Below are 19,431 nucleotides of genomic sequence, written 5' to 3' on the forward strand. Positions count from 1 at the left end.
AGGCATGGATTGTTTACATTTTAGATTTGGCACTCAGAGAAGAGTCCACTATGTACAAACTCATGCCTACATAAAGGCAGAAATTAGTTGTCTATTCTTTGTTGTTGTTTGAGGCATGAAACTCATAGGCAGGGTCTGAGCTCTTAAGAAATAATTGAGTTGTGGAGCTTTTTTTCAAGTGTCTTTTGGCCATTTGTATTTCTTCTTTGTCAAAGTGTCTGTCCATTTCTTCTCCCCATTTTTTGATGGTATTACATGTTTTTTTCTTGTAAATTTCTGTCAGTGACTTGTATATTTTGGATATTAGCCCCTTATGTGATGGGTATTGGGTGAATAGTTTCTCCCACTCAGTGGGTGGCTCTTGTATCCTGGGCGCTATTTCCTTCGAGGTGCAGAAGCTTCTCAGCTTAATATATTCCCATCTGTTAATCTCTGCTTTCACTTCCTTGGAGAGTGCAGTTTCCTCCTTGAAGATGCCTGTAGTCTCAATGTCCTGGAGTGTTTTGCCTATGTGTTGTTCTATATATCTTATGGTTTCGGGTCTGATATCAAGGTCTTTAATCCATTTGGATTTTACCTTCATACATGATGTTAGCTGGGGGTCTCAGTTCAATTTTTTGCAAGTGGCTATCCAGTTGTGCCAACACCACTTGTTGAACAGGCTTTCTTTGCTCCATTTAGGATTTCTTGCTTCTTTATCAAAAATTAGGTGATTGTATGTCTGGGGAACATTCTCTGAGTAGTCAAGCCTATCCACTGATCTGAGGTCCTGTCCTTATTCCAATACCATGCTATTTTGATAACTATTGCTTTGTAGTAAAGTTTAAAGTTGGGGAGAGTAATTCCTCCCATATTCTTTTCCCCAATGATTGCTTTAGCTACTCTAGCATGTTTATTGTTACAAACGAATTTCAAAAGTGCCTGATCCAGCTCTTTGAAGAATCTCATGGGTATCTTTAGAGGGATTGCATTAAATCTGTATAATGCCTTGGAGAGTATTGCCATTTTGATTATGTTAATTCTGCTAATCCATGAGCAGGGTATGTGTTTCCATTTCTGCGTATCCTCTCTTATTTCTTGGAGCAGAGTTTTATAGTTTTCTTTGTATAGGTCCTTCACATTTTTAGTCAAGTTGATTCCAAGATATTTGAATTTGTGTGGCACCATTGTGAATGGGGTTGTTTTCATAATGTCCATTTCTTACTTATTACTATTGGTGTAGAGAAAGGCCATTGATTTTTGTGTTAATTTTATAGCCTGCCACCTTGCTATATATGAGTCTATTGTTTCTAGATGCTTTTCCGTACAGACTTTAGGGTTTTCTAAGTAGAGTATCATGTCAACTGCAAACAGTGAGAGCTTGACTTCTTCCTTTCCTATCTAGATTCCCTTGATATCTTTTTCTTGCCTAATCACTAAAGTGAGTACTACCAGTGCTACATTGAATAGGAGTCGTGAGAGAGGACAGCCTTGTCTTGTGCCAGAATTTAGAGGGAAGGCTTTTAGTTTTTCTCCATTGAGGACAATATTTGCCACTGGCTTGTGGTAGATGGCTTTAACTATATTAAGAAAGGTTCCTTCCATTCCCATCTTGCTGAGAGTTTTGATCAAGAATGGGCGTTGGACCTTATCAAATGCTTTCTCTGCATCTATTGAAATGATCATGTGGTTTTTATTTTTCTTGTTGTTGATGTTGTGTATTATCTTGATAGATTTACGGATGTTAAACCATCCTTGCATTCCTGGGATGAAATGTACTTGATCGTAGTGGATTATCTCCACATCACTAATCATCAGGGAGATGCAAATCAAAACAACTATGAGGTACCACCTCACACCCCAGAGAATGTCACACATCACAAAGAATGAGAATAAACAGTGTTGGCGGGGATGTGGAGAGAAAGGAACTCTTATCCACTGCTGGTGGGAATGCCGTCTAGTTCAACCTTTATGGTTGAAAGAGATAAAGAGATATGGAGATTCCTCCAAAAACTGGAAATCGAATTCCCATACGATTCAGCTATACCACTCCTAGGAATATACCCTAGGAACACAAAAATACAATGCAAAATCCCCTTCCTTACACCTATACTCATTGCAGCACTATTTACAATAGCAAGACTCTGGAAACAACCAAGATGCCCTTCAACAGTCAAATGGCTAAAGAAACTGTGGTACATATATACAATGGAATGTTATGCAGCTGTCAGGAGAGATGAAGTCATGAAATTTTCCTATACATGGATGTACACGGAATCTATTATGCTGAGTGAAATAAGTCAGAAAGAGAGAGAAAAATGCAGAATGGTCTCACTCATCTATGGGTTTTAAGAAAAAAGAAAGACATTCTTGCAATAATAATTTTCAGACACAAAAGAGAAAAGAGCTGGAAGTTACAGCTCACCTCAGGAAGCTCACCACAAAGAGTGATGAGTTTAGTTAGAGAAATAACTACATTTTTAACTGTCCTAATAATGAGAATGTATGAGGGAAATGGAAAGCCTGTCTAGAGTACAAGCAGGGGTCGGGTGGGGAGGAGGGAGATTTGGGACATTGGTGATGGGAATGTTGCACTGGTGATGGGTGGTGTTCTTTACATGACTGAAACCCAAACACAATCATGTATGTAATCAAGGTATTTAAATAAAATATATATAAAAAAGAAATAATTGAGTTAAGAAAAGATAGATAATTGGCTAAGATACAGATCAGGAGAGAATGAACCGGAAACAAAAGATAAGAGAGAAGGGACTATAAAATATGGCTATTTTCTGCCGCATATTTTAGAGGTACCTTTTCCATGGAACAACTGACAGCAAGGTCTTTATTTTACAAAGATTGAATTGATGAAAAGAATAAAGGTGAAAGGGAAAGAAGAAGGAGAGGGAAAAAGAGGTAAAAATGAAGAAAATGCAAAAAGAGAAAAGAGGAAGTAGTAATTTGCAAAAACGTGTTCAATGAGTGGGATCTGTAACATAAGACTGTGGTGCAACATTGACTGTTCCAGTGTTCTAAATGATCATATGCTTTGGGTCCTAATAGAAGACATAAACAAAAGCAAGTGGGTAAATTAGAGTATTTTATCAAGATACTGGCATAATGGGCACTGTTTACGGTATCCACTATTATAGAACACCAAGGTTTAAAATAAGGGTGTCCACCCTTTGTTTTCATGGCCTCCTGTGGACAAAGAAGCTGAAAGGTTACTTTATACCTGGTAAAATTAAGGCATTAAAGCATAGTGTTAGTTATCACTGCAGTGGGAGTCCAGGCTTCTGATCATAATCTGCACCTCGTTTTGTGAATAAATACATTAGAACATTATTATAGACTTTTGCATTAGAGGTTGACTGCAGTATACCTTTTCAGTCTAAACTGCTGTTTTCTTCGTTGCTGGTTTCTTTAGTTTATAATGGGGATTCGTGTCTTTGTGTTGCCCCCCTTCCATTTTGTTTGAACACTTCACCTCTATATATGGTGGCATCTACAGTGTTTGGAGTTTCTACCCTTTCAGCCCTTGTATTTGTCCCTGAAGTACGATATGTAAATATGGTATATATTTTAAATACCTCGAAGAAGTGCTATCATTCTTTATTTCTTCTTCTTCTGGCTTACTTTGTTTAAGGTAATATTTTCAAGATCCATCCTTGTTGCTGCAAAATCCATGATTGTATCTTTTCTAACTGCTATATACTATTCCATTGTGTGTAAGTACCACATCATTATGATCCACTCATCTGCTGTTGAACATCGAGGTTGATTCCAAATCTTGGCTATTGTGCTGAGTGCTGAAATGAATAGTGGTGTGCATACATACACTGAGATAAATATTATTCCATCTTGGAGGTAGATTTATTGCTGTGTCATATGGCAGCTCAATTCTGAGTTTCTTAAGCACCCTCGATACTGTTTTCCATAGGGGTTGGACCAAGCAGCATTCCCATCAGCAGTGGATGAGAGTTCTTTTTTTTTCTTTTTTTTTTTTTTGGTTTTTGGACCACACCCGGCGATGCTCAGGGGTTACTCCTGGCTGTCTGCTCAGAAATAGCTCCTGGCAGGCACGGGGGACCATATGGGACACCGGGATTCAAACCAACCACCTTTGGTCCTGGATTGGCTGCTTGCAAGGCAAATGCCTCTGTGCTAACTCTCCGGGCCCAGAGAGTTCCTTTCTTACCACATCTCCACCAACAGAGACTGGATCCGTTATTTTTGATGTGTGCCTTCCTCAATGGTATAAGGTGGTACCTCATTGTTGTCTTGATTTGGATTTCCCTAATGATGAGTGCTGGAGAACATGTTTTCATGTTTCAAGTAGATACTTGGAAAAGTATCTACTCATTTTTCTTCTCATTTTTCTATGGCTTTGTTAGGTTCTGTGGAGCTCACCTTTATGAGTACTTTGTATATCCTAAATATCAATCCTTTATTTGATATGTTGAGTGTGAAATTTTTTTCCATTCTGTTAATTGTCTTCTAGCTCTATCTAGTGTTTCTTTTGCCATACAGTAACTTCTTATTTTGATGTAGTCCCATTTATTTAGGTTTGATGCTATAACTCTTGCCATTGGCATTCTATCATCAAAGATTTTTGAGGTATATCTCTTGAAGTGTTATGCCTATTTTTCCTCAATGAACCTTATAGATTCGGGTTTGATTTCAAGGTCGTTAGTCCATTTTGAGTTGATTTTAATGTAGGGTGTGTGGTATGGATCAATCTTTAGTTTCCTACAGGTGGTTATCCAGTTGTTCCAACACCATTTGTTGAAGAGACTGTCTTTGTTCCATTTCAGGTTCTTGGATACTTTGTCAAATATTACTTAACTGTATATATTAGAGTATGTTTCTCGTTATTTTGTTCTAACCGACTGGTCTGATACTATGTCTTTGTTCCAGAACCATGCTGTTTTGATGACTATGGCTTTATAATAAAGCTGCAGGTTAGGTAAAGAATTGCCACCCAGTTTCTTTCTTTTTAGTATAGATTTGGCTAAGCTAGGTCCTATGTGGTTCCAGATGAATTTTGTAATTGATTGTTCCAAGTTCTTTTTTTCCCACCCCACCTGCCAAGTTCTTATAAAATGATGTTGAATTTGAATACAGATTGCATTGAATCTATATATTAATTTATTTTTGTCATTTTTGTTATGTTGAATCTTCCTACCTATGAGCAGGGGGTGATCTTCCAATTTCTTAGGTCCTCTTTAATTTCCTTCTGAATCGATTTGAAGTTTTCATGGTATAGGACATTCACTTTTCTTGTCAGGTTGATTCCTAGATACTTGATATTTTTAGGTATTATTTTAACTGGGATTGACTCCTTATTGTCTTTTGCCTCTATGTTATTTGTATGGAGAAATGCTATTGTCATTTGTGTATTGATTTTGTAGCCACTTTGCTGCATTGGGTTATTGTTTAAACGAGTTTTACTCTGTACTCTTTAGGGTTTTAATTGTATATCATATCATCTGCAAAAGAGATAGTTTGACTACCTCTTACCCTATCTGGAGTACTTGGATTTTTTTCTCTTGTCTGATTTTTCTCGTCTGAAACTATGTTGAATAAGAGTGGAGAAAGTGGGCAACCTTGCCTAGTCCCTAACCTTAGTGCAAATGTTTTCATTTTTTGCCATAATGTTGGCTGTGGGCTTTTCATAGATGGCTTTTCATATATAGATATCTTGGGGGAAGGTTCCTTCCAACCCTATTTTGGTGGGTGTTTTCAGCATGAATGGGTGTTTGATTTTGTCAATTGCTTTCTCTACTTTGATTGATATGATAATGTGATTTTTATCTTCTTGTTGATGTCTGTGTGATGCTGATTGGTTTGCGTATGTTTAACCATCCTTGCATCCCTGGGATGAAACCCACTTGGTCATATCATTTAATCATTTTGATGTAATGTTGGATTCGGTTGTCTAAGATTATGTTGAAGTTTTTTGCATCTATGTTCATTAGTGAGATTGGTCTGTAGTTTTCTTTCTTGGCACTGTTCTTGCCATCTTTGGAAATGAGTGTGATATTCGCCTTGTAAAAGGAGTTAGGAGGGATACCTGTCTTTTCAGTGTTTTGGAAGAGCCTGAGGATCAGTTGTTATAATTCTTTTCTGAATATTTGAAATAATTTACCTGTAAAATCATCTGGAACTGGACTTTTGTTCTTGGGGAGTTTCTTAATTACTGATTCAATTTCCTCAGATCTGATGACATGTTTAGGTTTTCTACATCCTCCTTATCCAGTTTCAGAAGATTATATTTTTCTAGAAATTTGTCGTTTCTTCTGAGTTCTCTAACCTGAGTATAGTTGTTCATAGTAAGTTTTAATGAGTATAGTTGTTCATAATAAGTCTTAATGACTTATTCTATTGTAATCTTTCCCCTTTTATTTGTGATCCTATTTATTTGAGTGTTTTTTTTCTTCTTCTTCTTCTTCTTCTTCTTCTTCTTCTTCTTCTTCTCCTTCTCCTTTTTTGGTGAGTCTTGCAAGCGTTTTGTCTATCTTGTTTATTCTTTAGAAAAACCAACTTCTGGTCTCATTGATATTTTGTGTTGTTTTCTTATTTATATGTTGTTTATTTCTGCTCTTGTTTTTACTATTTCTTGTCTTCTGGTTGTGTTTGGGTCTTTTTGCTGCTGTGTCTCCAGCTCCTTAAGGTGTCCCTTTAAAATGTTAATTTTTTCATTTTCCTCTTCCCTGACATAGGCCTGTATTTCTATGAGTTTTCCCATCATTATTGTTTTTACTGTGTCCACAAATATTTTTGCCTTTATTTATTTGTTTATTTCTTTTTAAAACAAAACACATGCATATATACTTTGCACAGCTTTTGACAATTTGTCTCTTCATTATCATTTGTCTCAAGGAACCTTTTTATTTCTTCCCTGATTTCCTCTTTAATCTAGCTGTTAAGTAGCATGTTGTTTAATATCCAGGTGTTGGATTTTCTCCATAGATCAGTCTTGATCTCTGTTGCATAATGATGTGATAGAGTGCTTCTGATTATCCTCATAGTTGTTACTTTATGTAAGTTAGGTTTATATCCTAAGGCATGATCTATTCTAGAGAAGGTCCCATGTGCACTTGAGAAGAATATGTATTCTGCTTTCTTTGTGTGGAGAGCCCTGTATATATCCATTAGGCCCATTTCCTCTAGTTTCTTGTTTAGGGCTCTTATGTCTTTGCTAGTTTTCTGCCTGGTGGATCTGTCTAGTGGTGATAGTGGAGTATTGAAATCTTCTACTTTCAGTAAGCTAGGCACAGAAAGGACCACATTTTCTAGCAGCCTCGGGGGTGAGGGAGGAGAATATGGGAGGTAGGATGGGAACGGAGGTGTAGAGAGGACAATTCGGTGATGGGAATCCCCCTGATTTTATGTAAATATGTACCTAAAATATTATTGTCAACAATATGTAAGCCACTATGATCAAAATAAAAATTATAAATAAAAAGAAATCTATTTTCAAATTTCCTTCCATATTTTTTCTCTACATTTGTGAGCAAAATGCATAACATATTTTGCTGGCTCAACAGTCGAAGCATAAAAATTGATCAGAGTTAGTACTTGGTATAATGTTCCCCTGATCAATAAGTAGTGACCCTCTTTGTTTCAGAGCACTTTCTTGAGGTTGAATGTAATTTGATCTGATATAAGAATGGCTCTCCCAGCTCTTTTCATTTTCCATTGGCTTGAATAATTGATTTCTATTATTTTATTCTAAGCCTCTGTCTATCCTTTTCTGTTAGGTATGTTTCTTGGATGCAGTAGATATTTGTTGTTGTTTTTTTATCCAATCCTCTACTCTGTGTCTTTTAATGGGCAAATTTAGCCCATTGACAGTTAAGGAGATTATTGAAAGAGCAGCTACTGTGCTATTATATTGAGTAGAGTAGTTGTTGTTTGAATCAGAGGTTTGGATTGTGTAATACGTCTTTGATTAGTTCATTTAGAATTGGCTTTGTTCCGCAAATAGTGCGGGTTCTTTCTTGTCTTTGAATAATTGTAGTCCTCCCTCCCATATGAATGAAAGTTTTGCTGTGTAGTGGACTCTAGGTTGGAAGTTTCTTTCATTCAGTAGTTTTAATATGTCATTCCACTGTCTTCTTGCTTGAAATGTTTCAAATGGGAGATCTGGTTTGATTCGTACGTTTCTTCCTTTATACTTGAGTTTTTTCCTCCCTTATTGCTTTAAGAAATTAATCTTTTTCTTTTTTGTTTGTTTGTTTTGCTTTTGTTTTTGCCATTTGGGTTGCTATATGTCTTGGTGTTGTTTTATTACAATCTTTTTTACTAGGGACTCTTTTTGCCTCTTGGATTTGTACTGGAGCCTCTTTCCAGAGGATGGGAAAGTTTTCTGCTATTATTTCCCTCATCACTTGTTCTTTCTGTTTCCTCTCCGTCTAGTATTCCTACAATTTGTAGATATTTTTTTTCTTTGTTCATTGAATACTTAACATTTTTTTCAATTCTTCAATGCCTTACATCTTATTTTTTTTTGTCATTTTTGATTTGTAGTTTTTCTTCAAGTTCTTTTATGTGATTCTCCAACTGTATAATTCTGCTATTACAGCTTGCTAAGACCTAAGGTGCTTGGTTTGAATCCCAGTGTCCCATATGGTTCCCCCAAGCCTGCCAGGAGCTATTTCTGAGCAGATATCCAGGAGTAACCCCTGAGCACCGCCAGGTGTGGCCCCAAAACCAAAAAAAAAGACTTTTAATTTCCTTTAATTCAATTTATATGGATTCTCTCATATTCTATAAAATTTCTTCTTTGAATTAATCTATATTTTAAAAAGAAGAAATTATACATTTTGCATTATGTGTGGACTGCATACTTAGTACCTGGCAGAGATAACACCTTTCAATTTTTCAGTGCTGAATTATAACAGTTTTAGTAATGACTTTGGGTCTTTTTGGGAGGGTCACCCAGAGATGCTCAGAGGTTACTCCTGACTATGCACTCAGAAATTGCTCCTGGATTGGGGGAGTATATGATGCTGGGAAATCGAACTGCGGTCTTTCCTGGGTCAGCCATGTGCAAGGCAAATGCTCTACCACTGCATCATAACTCTGGCCCTATTTTTATCCTGTCTTATGGATTCTTGAGAGATTTTTTTTTGTGATTTGGAACTTTTAATCTTGAAACTAAATTGGAAAAAATATTACTGTCCTTTAAAGCTTCTTTTTCATAACTCTTTTTCACAAAGTATATCTATTTTATTTCTACTTGCTTTTACAAGATTGCGTTTTGAAAATCTCAGAATGAGCAAGAGTCAGTATCAAAGTTCTGTAGTCCTTCTTAGCACCCAAATCAGGGTTTCTTTAATCATCCCATAGTAAAAAAATATTCAGAACTCTTTGGAGGAAAGTGGCTGATTCCTGGCCTGTGCAGTGAATTACAGATATACCAGAGTATATTAGAGCACAAAAACTTAAGGAAATGTTAACCCCAAAAAGAAAGAAATAATAATAAAACAAAGAATTAGGTCATGATAAAGGGACCTAGAAACTCTCAACTGGGCAGAAGCTTTCAGTGTTCAAAGCAGGAACACTTTGAGCAAACAAATAATGTAGTTTTTATTATAGCCCAAAGCACAAATAAACACAAGCCTGAGAGGTGGTGAGGCAGAACACTTTATGGCACTGAAGGAAACTAAAGGCATCTCAAGGATGAAACACCACTGGCCAATCAAGTGGAAACAAAGATAAGCAAATGTAACCACAGTGTTTTAATAAACTAATTTAAAAAATGTCCCACAGAATTCTATGGTATGGTCCTGGTACATGCCGGCATAGACAAAAATCCTTCTCAAATGTTGACTGACCATGTCCTTGATAGAAAACAGAGCCCATATCTCTGGTATTAAATGATAAAAATAACTTATAACTTGGTGGGAAGCAACAACTGAGGTACACCAACAATTCCAAATTACATATATAAATATGGATTGGATGGGGCCGGAGAGATAGCATGGGGGTAGGGCATTTGCCTTGCATGCAGAAGGATGGTGGTTCAAATACTGGCATCCCATATAGTCCCCTGAGTCTGCCAGAAGCGATTTCTGAGCATAGAGCCAGGAGTAACCCCTGAGCACTGTTGGTTGTGACCCAGAAACATAAATTAATTAATTAATGATATATTAATGAATTAATTAATCATATGGTTATAAGGAAATTGTCTAAGGGGATTGAGAAGATATTCTGCAAAACTCCCAAATCATCAAGCCTGTCCAGGTTATTAAAGGAAGAAAGGCTGAAAACAGAGTTTGTGTTTGACACGAAAGAGTCAAAATTATTAAAAATACAGTATTTTCTGGAATAAATGGACTTTAGGGAAAACTGGTAAAATCCAATTTCACTGTTAATAGTAATGGGCCAATATTGGCTTTTTTTTTTTTTTTTTTTTGGTTTTTGGGCCACACCCGGCGGTGATCAGGGGTTACTCCTGGCTGTCTGCTCAGAAATAGCTCCTGGTAGGCACAGGGGACCATATGGGACACCGGGATTTGAACCAACCACCTTTGGTCCTGGATCGGCTGCTTGCAAGGCAAACACCACTGTGCTATATCTCTGGGCCCCAATATTGGCTTCTTAATTATAACAAATGCTATAGCTAATGTAAAATGTTAGCACTATGGGAAACTGAAAGGTCCATGGGGTGCTCTTTACTTCCTGTGCAGCTTTTCTGTACCATTAAAATTATTTTCAGATGAAAAGCTTTTTATTTATTAACTAGAGAAAATATACTTCTTGTTATATAATTGGAATGACATTGAAAAATTTTTTGCTTTGTTTGTTCTGGTAGTCACCCTAACCCAAAAGATCCCTAACCCAAAGAAAAGAGAAGTAGAGTGTGAGAAGAGGATAAGAAAAATAATTTCAACATGAAACTAAGCAAGCTCAAAATAGTCTTTTTTTCAAGACCTCTTGCTTGGCTAAGTGGTAGTTTGCTTTCAAGTTATTAGATTAGGAACTAGGGGCCTGGAGTTTTAATTTCAGTCAGAATTGGTTTCACAGTTCGTGTTTGAGCACTCACAATATTAGTTTTTCTTGTCCTGGGTAGTGATATTCTAAATTATTTTTAGTGAATGAAAACAAAATTACAGCTAAGAGTAGCTACCAACCACAAATTTCTCAATTATACGTGATCTTGAATTTCAATCATATGTGAACTTGATTAGTTTCCATGGTGTGCCTTAATTAATGACCTTAAAAAGCAGCCTAAGAGGCTGAAAGTTAACTGTTTCTTTATAAAATCCTATCATAATTCTCACCAGTAAATTAGGATGTGATGTTCATTGTGGAAGCACAAGGGAAAGACAGAACAAATGTATGAATTAGACTGGGATTCTATTCTGACTACAATAATCAGTATCTTAATAGGTAATATAGCAGTTCAAAAACTTAGCTCAGTTCAAAAACTTAGCTTTCATATTTGTGAAATGAAAACCTTGACCTGTTAAACTTATAACTGGGAGTGGTCTCTGTGCTTAATAAAAACAGTTCTGAAAATGGGGAGAAGAAATGGACACGCTTCGATAAAGAAGAAATACAAATGGCCAAGAGGCACATGAAAAAATGCTCCACATCACTAATCATCAGGGAGATGAAAATCAAAACAACTATGAGGTAACACCTCACACCACAGAGATTGGCACACATCACAAAGAATGAGAACAAGCTGTGTTGGCGGAGATGCGGTGATAAAGGAATTCTTATACATTGCTGGTGGGAATGCCGACTAGTTCAACCTTACTGGAGAGCAATATGGAGATCCCTCCAGAAACTGGAAATTGAGCTCCCATATGATCCAGCTATACCACTCCTAGGAATATACCCTAGGAACACAAAAAATACAATACAAAAACTCCTTCCTTACACCTGTATTTATTGCAACACTTACCATAGCTTTACCATAGCACTTTACCACTTTACCATAGCAAGACTCTGGAAACAACGAAGATGCCCTTCGACAGATGAATGACTAAAGAAACTTTCTTTGTTCGGGTCTACATATTTATGGAAACAATCATTTTCAAGCATGAATCTTATCAAGAGTAAATTGAGAAATTGTCTCATCGATGAGAACCTAGAATCGTGCCTAAAAGTAAAAACAACAACATACAAACCTGACTTACTCAAACTATTCAGGGAAATGCAAAGCCAATATTCACATTAGTGTTTGTCACTTTGTCAGTCATTGTCAGGGTGTAATTTTCTCTACATTGTAAGGCAAATTTTATGGAATTTAACATTATCGATAAATAATATCAACCTAAGGTTTTTGTTTTATTAGTTGTGTTATTTGTATCCTCCTGACCTATGTGGATACTTGCATGCAGAATATTCTTAATAAAAATTTATTGAAACTAAAAACAGTGTACCATACTATGTATTTTCGGTTTTAAAAATGTGGCTCTTGGGGCCTGAGAGATAGCATGGAGGTAAGGCGTTCACCTTTTATGCAGAAGGTCGCTGGTTTGAATCCTGGCATCTCAAATGGTCCCCTGAGCCTGCCAGGAGCGATTTCTGAGCATACAGCCAGGAGTAACCCCTGAGCACTGCCGGGTGTGACCCAAAAACCAAAAATAGGGTGGGGGCAGAGAGATAGTACAGTGGTAAGGCATTTGCCTTGCATGCGGAAGGTCACTGGTTCGAATCCTAGCATCCCATATGGTCCCTCGAGCCTGCTGGGGAAAATTTCTGAGCATAGAATCAGGAATAACCCCTGAGTATTGCCGGGTGTGACCCAAAAACCAAAATAAAATAAAAATGTGGCTCTCAAAATAAATTTCAATCATGGTTTTGGCGAGATTTGGCTCAGTTGAAAAAGAAGGTTGCCGAACACTGTCTTAGTCCAAGGGAATTTCCTTTCTATTTTCTCCAATATTTAATGTGCCTATGCAAAAAAAAAAAGATGTAGCACAAATTAATGTTTTTGTTATTGTTGTTGTTGCTTTTTTATGCTTTGTTTTGTTACTATTTCACAACCATTGTAATTGTCTGGTTATTGTCTTTATTGCTGTGGTGCTCTTCGGGTTCTTTATGTATTGTTGTTTGTTTTTCTTCCTTTTTCCATTTCTTTTCTTAAATCGATATTTATAGCCTCTAGAAGGACTCCTCCCATTTTTTGCTTGTTTGATTTTTGCCCCCCTTTTCTCTTTTCTTCAAGCAGAAACACATAACTTGAACTACCTTGTTCTACCTCACAAATTGACGGGGAAATAATGGAGGGTACCAAGACCAAACAGATGTATGAACATTGAGTAGAAATAAAAGATGATCACACTTAAACACCAAATCCAAAGCCAACGACAACAGAATCAATACCCAATCTACAACAATCTAGACACAGAGAGGACCACGTATACTAGCAGCCCTGGGGGCAAAGGAGGGGAATATGGGGTGCATACTAGGAACAGGGTTGGAGGGAGGACAACATTAGTGGTTGGAATGCCACTGATTCAATGTCACTATGTACTTAAAATATTACTGTAAAAGATTTGTAATCCATTTTGGTCAGAATAAAAATTAAAAAAAATACTGGTCAATACAGTAAGGTATGGAGTAGTAAAGCAATATATAAAACTAGGTCTTATAATTTCAGTAAAATATTAAGGAAATATCCCACTTAAATGTATAGAAAAATTTGAAAATTATGCAAAAATTAATGTGAAGCTACTCAAATATATATTTTATTTTGGGCAGTACCCAGCAGGCTTGAGGAATCTTGTCAGCCGCATGCAAGACAAGTGCCCTACCCACTGTAGTATCGTTCTGGCCCCAAAATACTCTTTTAAAAAGATGTAATCTTGGGGCCAGAGCAATAGCACAGTAGTATGTTGTTTGTCTTGCACGTGGCTGACCCAAGATGGATCTGAGTTTGATCCCCAGTGTCCCATATGGTCCCCTACAGCCAGGAGCATTTTCTAAGTGCATAGCCAGGAGTAACCCCTGAACATCACTGGGGTGTGGCCCAAAACCTAAAAATGATACAATCTTGCCATGGATTTCGTTTGAGGTGATTGTCCTAAGCAAACAAAGCCAAAAAATTGAAACCACAATAAAAATAACTTACTTTGGAAAATTAAAGATTTATAGAGGCCAGAGCAATGGCACAAGTAGTAAGCCTTGTCCACACTAGCCAAGGATGGATCACAGTTTGATCCCCTGGCATCCCCAAGCCGGGAGTGATTTCTGAGCACATAGCCAAGAGTAACCTCTGAGCATCACCAGAAAAAATTTATACTACAAGACCATATATCTTTGAATTCATTCTAGTATTGGCAATTACTTGACAAATTTTTTCACTAGCATAAGTTTTCTGCGAAGGGAAATATGTAATTGTAATTTCAGATACTAGATGTGTATTAAAATATTGGATAGGAAGGGTTGTTTGCTATGAGGAATGATTAAAAGAAAAATTAAAAAAACAAGATGCTTCTCCTAGGGAAAAGTAATATGGGAGGCATTACTTTCCCCAGCTTTTAACTGTACTACAAAGCAATAGTTTCAAAACAGCATGGTTTGGAAAAAAGACAGACCCTCAGATAAGTGGAATAGGTTTGAGTACTCAGAGAATGTTCCCCAGGCATAAAATCACCTATTTTTTGACAAAGGAGCAATAAATCCTAAGTGGAGCAGGGAAAACCTCTTCAACAAGTGGTATTAGCAGAACCAGTTAGCCACTTGCAAAAAAAAGCGAACATAGACCCCCAGTTAACATCATGTATGAAGGTAAAATCCAAATGGCTTAAAGACCTTGATATCAGACCTGATACCACAAGGTATATAGAACAACATTTAGGTAAAACACTCCATGACATTGAGACTAAAGGCATCTTCAAGGAGGAAACTGCACTTTCCAAACAAGTGAAAGCAGATATAAACAGATGGAAATACATTAAGCTGAGAAGCGTCTGCACCTCAAAAGAAATAGTGCCCAGGATACTAGAGCCACCCACCGTGTGGGAGAAACTATTCACCCAATACCCATCAGATAAGGGGTTAATATCCAAAATATACAGGGCACTGACAGAACTTTTCAAGAAAAAAACATCTAATCCCATCAAAAAATGGGGAGAAGAAATAGACACTTTGATTAAAAAAAATAAATACTAATTGCCAAAAGGCACATGAAAAAATGCTCCTCACCACTAATCATCAGGGAGATGCAAATCAAAACAACGATGAGACACCATCTCACACCACAGAGATTGGCACCCATCACAAGAATGAGAACTATCAGTGCTGGTGGGGATGTGAAAAGAAAGGAACTCTTATCCACTGCTGGTGGGAATCCCCTCTAGTCCAACCTTTATGGAACGCGATATGGAGATTCCTCCAAAAACTGGAAATGAGCTCCCATTCGACCTAGTTTTACCACTTCTAGGGATATACCCTAGGAACACAAAAATACAATACAAAAATCCCTTCCTCACACCTATATTTACTGCAGCACTATTTACAATATCCAGGCTCTGGAAACAACTAAGATGCCCTTCAAAAGATGAATGGCTAAAGAAACTTTGGTACATATACACAGTGGAATATTATGCAGCCGTCAGGAGAGATGAAGTCATGAAATTTTCCTATACATGGATGTACATGGAATCTATCATGTTGCGTGAAATAAGTCAGAGTGAGAGAGATAGATACAGAATAGTCTCACTCATCTATGGGTTTTAAGAAAAATTTTTGCAACAATCCTCAGAGACAAAGAGAGGAGTGCTGGAACTTCCAGCTCACTTCATGAAGCGCACCACAAAGAGTGGTGAGTGCAGTTAGAGAAATGACTACACTGAGAACAATCCTAACCATGTGAATGAATGAGGGAACTGGAAAACCTGTTTAGAGTACAGGTGGGGGAGGTGGGATGGAGGGGTATTTGGGACATTGGTAGTGGGAATGTTGCACTGGTGAAGTGGGGTGTTCTTTACATGACTGAAACCCAAACACAATCATGTATGTAATCAAGGTATTTAAATAAATATATTATATAAAAAACAGAAACAAAAAAGAGTCACGTTTTCTCCTGTTTTTAGACAATCTCCAGCATCTATTTTTTGTGTGTGTGGAACTAAAGAAAGGGAAATGAATTTGGTGGTTTTTGCAAAAGTCACTTTAATTACAGTTAAATATGGAAACCAGAAGGGAAAAAGAGGGGGAAAGGCCCCATTCCTAGGATGCCTTCTGTTAAAGGAACAGGGATTGTGTTGGGATGCCAGGGACCTCAGGGCCATCAAAGTCACAGCCAGTGGTGCTTGGAGTGCACCAGTTGCAGAGCTCGGGGCTACAGGAAGGTAGAAAGAGGCTCAGCCCTGTCTGTGTTCCAACTGTGCTTGCTATCTGTCTCTCGTCCTGTAGCACTGTGCCAGTTCAGAATACTTTGTGTTCAGCTTAGAGCTACAGAGTGAGAAATGGATGTCATTGTTCCTAAGACAAATTGTTTCTGTACTGACAGGTTTTACTTTGGTTTGTGGAGATTTTATTAAGAGTATGGGTTAAAGACCCGGAGAGATAGCACAGTGGCATTTGCCTTGCAAGCAGCCAATCCAAGGACCAAAGGTGGTTGGTTCGAATCCTGGTTCCCATATGGTCCCCCGTGCCTGCCAGGAGCTATTTCTGAGCAGACAGCCAGGAGTAACCCCTGAGCATCGCCAGGTGTGGCCCAAAAAACACACACAAAAAAAGAGTATGGGTTAAAATCTAATGAGTTAGGTAAGACATCACAACCACTGTACACAATGTATTTGACATTTCTAAGTCTCCATTTTCTCAGCTATAAAAATGCTGGGACAGGTGATGTTAATACCTCTTCTGTTTATAACAATTAAATGAGTCAATAGAAGTAAAGTACTGAGTCTAAAATACAACCTATATATTACTATAAAAAAACAAGGTGCTTATGCGAAAATACAACAGCTTAAAAATAGCAAAGACCATTATTCTGCTGATAATGATGGGGCTCCATGACAAGAACCTTTTATTAATATGATAAAAAAATGTTTGAACTATTCAAGGGCAGATTAATTGGTATGATTGGAAAGGCCTCATGTTTCATTTTTCCTCCCAAATGTAACAAAAAATATAAAAGTTTCTCTGCCGGGCCGGAGAGATAGCATGGAGGGAAGGCGTTTCCCTTTCATGCAAAAGGTCATTGGTTCGAATCCTGGCAAGCGGTATGGTCATCTGAGCCTGCCAAGAGCGATTTCTGAGCGAGGAGACAGGAGTAACCTTTGAGCGCTGCTGAGTGTGATCCAAAAACCATAAAAAAACATTTCTCTGCCTTGAAAATGCTTGTGTCTGAACTGACCTTTATATTGGATTCAGTGAGCATCAGAGTTGATAATGTTTCTGTGATTTTTTTCCTAATCCTTTGTTCATACTGATTTTCAATTCCTTTTGTTTTCTAGAAAGAATTCTGGAACACCTACACAAAAGCTCAACAAGGAGACAGTAACAGGGGAAGTGACTGGTTTCAGTTTTACCTTACCTTTCCATTAATCTTTGGGCTCTTCATTATCCTCCTTGTCCTTTTCCTAATCTGGAGATGCTTTCTAAGAAACAAAATACGCAGACAAACAGTGACTGAAAGCCACATTCCTTTTCCTCAACACCTTAACATCATCACTCCTTCTCCTCCACCAGATGAGGTTTTTGATAGCAGCAGCTTGTCCCCAGGCTTCCTGGAATATGTTGTTGGGCGTTCAGATTCTGTGTCCACTCGCCTGTCCAATTGTGACCCCCCTCCAACCTATGAAGAAGCCACTGGACAGGTGAACCTACAGAGGAGTGATACTGAGCCTCATTTAGACCCACCGCCAGAGTACGATGACATCATCAACTCCAGCTCAGCCAGCGCCATTGCCATGGTGCCTGTGGTCACCACGATCAAATGAAGATGCAAACTTCTTAACATAATCATTTTTAAAATACTAATGAAAGACATTTCTAGCACTTTACCACTACCTAAATGTGCATACATCTATTTTATTGAACTTGTAAAGCATACCACTTTAAAGTTTTACTTTCATTTTGTTTTTTTGTTATAAGATTGGGATTCTTGCTTATTTTGGCTTGTTGAAGATTTTATGTGTGATGGTGAGATGTCTTTGCATATATACATGTGGATCAGCCCAGTATATGTGCAAATGTATTTGTTCACCAGAATTGGGGAGAAAGACATCAAGAATTTGTGGGATAGCCAGCCAGAAACATGCTATTGAATTCTAAATCTAAGCTGAGCCTGTTTTCTAATTATTACTGGATTTTGCTAACCTTTAACTATCTTAAAATTTTTCAGTCTATCTTGATTTTTTAAAATATTTCAAAGACTCAGAGATGGGGTTGAAAGAATAGTTAATAACTTAATGGTATAGCAAAAACATCAGTGTTCTTTAGGTGGCACCACCTAAACACTCCCCACCAAACACAATATTTAACCAATGTGTGTTTAGTATCTCTGAATGTCTCATCTTGGCAATGAGGATGTCCTACTCAACAGAATACTGATTATTCTTTTGCTCATTGTTGACAGTAATTTTTTTCATATTATTCCCTTTTACTGTACACTTCTCGCCATCCTACCACCCTAAATCTTCAAGCACCTAAGATCAATTTTTTCTTCAGCTTAGAGTCTGACGTGTTTGCCTTCAGATGATAAAGAGGCAATTTTCCTATAAATGAAGAACTGTGATATATATATATATATATATATATATATATATATATATATATATAATTTCTCTCCAATCAATGGAGGAAGATTATGAAATCTGTGTTGTGCCAGGTGCACAATAAATCTAGTTAGAACTTTATGTAGGTCTCATTTATGTTGCTATTTGATTTTGTATTTTTATCAATTTTATTAAATGCAGGATTTTTACTTTGCCCTTGAAGGGAAAGGGAACAGCTGATGCATGCACTGCCAACATAGACTGGTTGGCTTCAAAAGAAAATTGTTACTTTCTATGTAGTACCATGGTAATATGCAATAGTAGAAAATTCATTACAGGGGACTAGAGTGATAGCACAGCAATGGGGCATTTGCCTTGCATACTGCCAACCAAACTTTGATTCCCAGTATTTCATATTGTCCCCCAAGCCTACCAGACGTTATTTCTTAGTACAAAGCCAGAAGTAACTCCGAAGCGCCAACAGGTGTATCCCCAAAACCAAAAATAAATAAATAAATAAATAAATAAATAAATAAATAAATAAATAAATAAAATTTTTGTTTAAAAAAAGAAAATTCATTGCAGGTAACGAATGAGTTTTCAGGGAAAATATTACCACCTTCTTGATGTTGGAAAAAATGGTTGAAGAGTTAGAAGGAAAACAGGATTTTATGTGTCATACCCTGCTTCCTCTGTCTCCCTCAATACTGCTCTGGAAACCAAGGAGGAGGAATGCTACTGGAAGTACTCTGAACTA

At 37.3% G+C, this 19,431-nt stretch overlaps 1 protein-coding gene across 1 annotated transcript in view; it reads left to right on the plus strand.

Annotated features, from left to right (window-relative positions):
- Positions 1-18,011, plus strand: part of PRRG1 (proline rich and Gla domain 1) — a 102,911-nt gene extending 84,900 nt beyond the window's left edge. Inside the window, exon 3 of the mRNA XM_049767120.1 lies at positions 17,412-18,011. Within this exon, the coding sequence (XP_049623077.1) occupies positions 17,412-17,897 (486 nt within the window). The 3' untranslated portion in view covers positions 17,898-18,011. The remainder of the gene's footprint in view (positions 1-17,411) is intronic.
- Positions 18,012-19,431: the final 1,420 nt, after the last annotated feature.

This window comes from Suncus etruscus, chromosome X (genome assembly GCF_024139225.1).
Source record: "Suncus etruscus isolate mSunEtr1 chromosome X, mSunEtr1.pri.cur, whole genome shotgun sequence".
NCBI classification, from domain to species: domain Eukaryota; kingdom Metazoa; phylum Chordata; class Mammalia; order Eulipotyphla; family Soricidae; genus Suncus; species Suncus etruscus.